Source organism: Hoplias malabaricus, chromosome 1, assembly GCF_029633855.1.
Source record: "Hoplias malabaricus isolate fHopMal1 chromosome 1, fHopMal1.hap1, whole genome shotgun sequence".
Lineage (NCBI taxonomy): Eukaryota > Metazoa > Chordata > Actinopteri > Characiformes > Erythrinidae > Hoplias > Hoplias malabaricus.
The window spans coordinates 87,159,402-87,162,968 of NC_089800.1; the positions used below are offsets into that span (position 1 = coordinate 87,159,402).

At 46.5% G+C, this 3,567-nt stretch overlaps 1 protein-coding gene across 1 annotated transcript in view; it reads left to right on the forward strand.

Annotated features, from left to right (window-relative positions):
- si:ch211-266g18.9 (transforming growth factor-beta receptor-associated protein 1) overlaps positions 1 to 851 on the forward strand; it is an 11,365-nt gene extending 10,514 nt beyond the window's left edge. The window contains exon 12 of the mRNA XM_066644259.1: positions 657 to 851. Within this exon, the coding sequence (XP_066500356.1) occupies positions 657 to 800 (144 nt within the window). The 3' untranslated portion in view covers positions 801 to 851. The remainder of the gene's footprint in view (positions 1 to 656) is intronic.
- The last annotated feature ends 2,716 nt before the right edge of the window (positions 852 to 3,567 follow it).

The window sequence follows — 3,567 nt, forward strand, 5'->3', positions numbered from 1 at the left end:
CAGTGCTGCTGGAGTTGATAAAAACTTCAGTTTCACTGCAGTGCTCAGAATGATCTACTGAAGGGTTTTAAAAAGTATGCAGAGCAAAGGGAGGCCAGTGGAGCTATCAAATGGACAGTGAGTAAAAAACAGGGTGGTCATTTCATGGATATTCGGTTTATTTGTAATGTATCCATGCCACGCCCATTCCCAATGACACAGACTACAAATCATCCAGTTGGAAGAGTAGTCATTTGCATATTTCATATAAGCACAGCCTTATATCGTGAAGCCAAACATGTTATAAATGTGACTTTAGCTTCACTCAGTCTCTCCCAGACATTACAGGAGTGTTTCAGATTGGTTTGTTTTCTCTGTGCGGCGCCATACAAGCCAGCCAATCAGAATAGAGCTCATTTGCATATTGTGTCTTAAAGACACAGCAATAAAAACCAGCCTGTTTGATTTTAGGGGATGCAAACAGAGGCCAGAAAATGCTAGAACTCTCACTGGTTTTGTGCGCAAGTGACACAATCATGGTTTAAAGGGACTACGCAAGAAAAATGTAGGACATGGGCCCTTTACAAAGAGCAGGCCCAAGTTTGCTGTCCATAAGAACCACAGAGTGTTTGATTCTCTCCTTCAGCCACCATTAACTGCATTTCTTCTGCCCACAGATGGAAGCAACACAACAAAAGGTCAGACTGGACAGAAGCTGTGTGTGTGAGTGTTGTCGGCGGCAGCTCTCTGGGCCTGGGTTTCTGCGAAGGAAGAGTGGTGAGCTCATCCACACACACTGCTACTTTGCAGAAAACCACTGAGAGCCAATGGGAGATTTACACAGAGCCGAACTGAGACAACGGCCTGGGGAAGAACGGCCTTGGTGTTAAAAATGTAAAGATAAATGAAACAATAGAAAAGGTCCTAATCGACCTGAAATAAGTCGTATGTTCATTAAAATCCACTGAAATTTAAGGATGGGTGTTTTTTTTGCTGTTCTACAAAGTTATATTTTGTGCTCATTCCCGAATGGAGTCCTAAGCCTTGAGATGTGTGTGATTTGCAGCCTTTACATTCATTCCTTCATTATCTGTAACCCTTATCCAGTTCAGGGTCACGGTGGGTCCAGAGCCTACCTGGAATCATTGGGTGCAAGGCGGGAATACACCCTGGAGGGGGCGCCAGTCCTTCACAGCAACACACACACACACACATTCACTCACACCTACGGACACTTTTGAGTCACCAATCCACCTACCAACGTGTGTTTTTGGACTGTGGGAGGAAACCGGAGTACCCGGAGGAAACCCACGCAGACACAGAAAGAACACACCACACTCCTCACAGACAGTCACCCGGAGGAAACCCACACAGACACAGGGAGAACACACCACACTCCGCACAGACAGTCACCCGGAGGAAACCCACACAGACACAGAGAGAACACACCACACTCCTCACAGACAGTCACCCTGAGGAAACCCACACAGACACAGAGAGAACACACCACACTCCTCACAGACAGTCACCCGGAGCGGGAATCGAACCCACAACCTGCAGGTCCCTGGAGCTGTGTGACTGCGACACCTACCTGCTGCGCCACCGTGCCGCCCAGCCTTTACATTGTATTTTTTATTTTTTTGGGGGGAATCTACAGCAGCTCAGTTCAGATCCCAACAGAACACACCTAAGTCACAGCTTCCAAATGAATACATATTCATTCATATTCAGATCTTAGTACCTTTCTCTCTGATATATTGGTCAGATCTGAACAGTCATCATCTTTTTCTTAAGCAGAAATCCTTGTGGTTTTAACTGAAGGTTGCTTTAAGGACATAAAACACGAGCAGTGGTTCCTATCACTCCTTACCACACGTGCAATATTCAGGACTGGAATTTGGAGGTCAATAGTAACGTGCCTCAAAACTGCATGGAAAACAAGTCAAACAAAGCTATGGGCAAGAATTTAAACTTTAGAAAACATGCCAAATTGTACATTCTTAAATACATCAGTCTATTGGTATCATACAATGTAAACAAATCTATTAGATATAAAAAGTACTCCAGGAAACCAGTATTTTAACCATCACACCATTGCTGTATCTATATGTGTTCACATCCCTACACTGACATTTTACATTTTAAATGTGTAGATGTTTATGGGAAAGAACATGCCTCCCCTCGGGAAGGAGGACGGTCTATGACTGAGCGAGCCATTTATTCCCACACAGACATACAGCAAACTCCAAATAAACAGCCTTTCTCTGGAAACCAAGCAAACAACCTTCTCAGTTTCTTTCACTCTCCTCTTCCTCCTCCCCTCAGCTGTTTATACCTGTCAGTGCTTCCCTCACCAGGTGTTTCTCATTGGGAGTGTGCCGACAGGTATTCAGACAGAGCCGAATCAAGGGAGAAGAATCGTGGCCACGGTCCCACCTCGGTTTTTGTGGCTTGGGGCTTGGCTCTGAGCCCCACCTCCAGGGTCAGAGCTCTGGCTGTCTCCCAGTCTCCTTTCCTCGCCAGGGAGGTGGGGCCTGGCCCATGGTGTGGCTTTAATGACCCCCCCATCTGTCTGCCCTCTGGGTGCTTGTGTCTCAATGACGCAATTAACTCAGAGAAGGTTTATCTTAGTAATCTGTACATCTCTGCAAACTGTCAGGTCAGCATTATAGAGGAGATAATTACTTACTCAGACAACAGAAATGACTCGTTAAAAGAAGGGGACACCAGATAAAAGCTACAGTTGGGATCCTGTGTCTGACTAAAAGAGATTAAAAATTAATTCATCCATTGTCTGTAACCACTTATCCAGTTCAGGGCCCCGGTGGGTGCGGAGCCTACCCAGAATCAATGGAAGCAAGACACTTACACATTGGGACACTTTTGAGTCACCAATCCACCTACCAACGTGTTTTTAGACTGTGGGAGGAAACCCACGCAGACACAGGGAGAACACACCACACTCCTCACAGACAGTCACCCAGAGGAAACCCACCCAGACACAGGGAGAACACACCACACTCCTCACAGACAGTCACCCGGAGGAAACCCACACAGACACAGGGAGAACACACCACACTCCTCACAGACAGTCACCCGGAGGAAACCCACGCAGACACAGGGAGAACACACCACACTCCTCACAGACAGTCACCCGGAGGAAACCCATGCAGACACAGGGAGAACACACCACACTCCTCACAGACAGTCACCCGGAGGAAACCCACGCAGACACAGGGAGAACACACCACACTCCTCACAGAGAGTCACCTAACTTACAGACTTCATTGTCTGTAAGCGCTTATCCAGTTCGTGGTGGATCTGGAGCCTACCCGCAATCACTGGGCGCTAGGCAGGATCAGACCCTGGAGGGGGCACCAGTCCTTCACAGGGCGACACACTCACACCTATGGACACTTTTGAATCATTAATCCACCTACCAACGTGTGTTTTTGAACTCTATTAACAGATCAGTGGAGTGGGTGATGTTAAGGGCTGGTTGACACCACAGCGATTTTTAGCGGTTTTAAAATGTATTAAATGTAAATGAATATTGTGTAACAAGATTTCACATTATTAATATTTGTG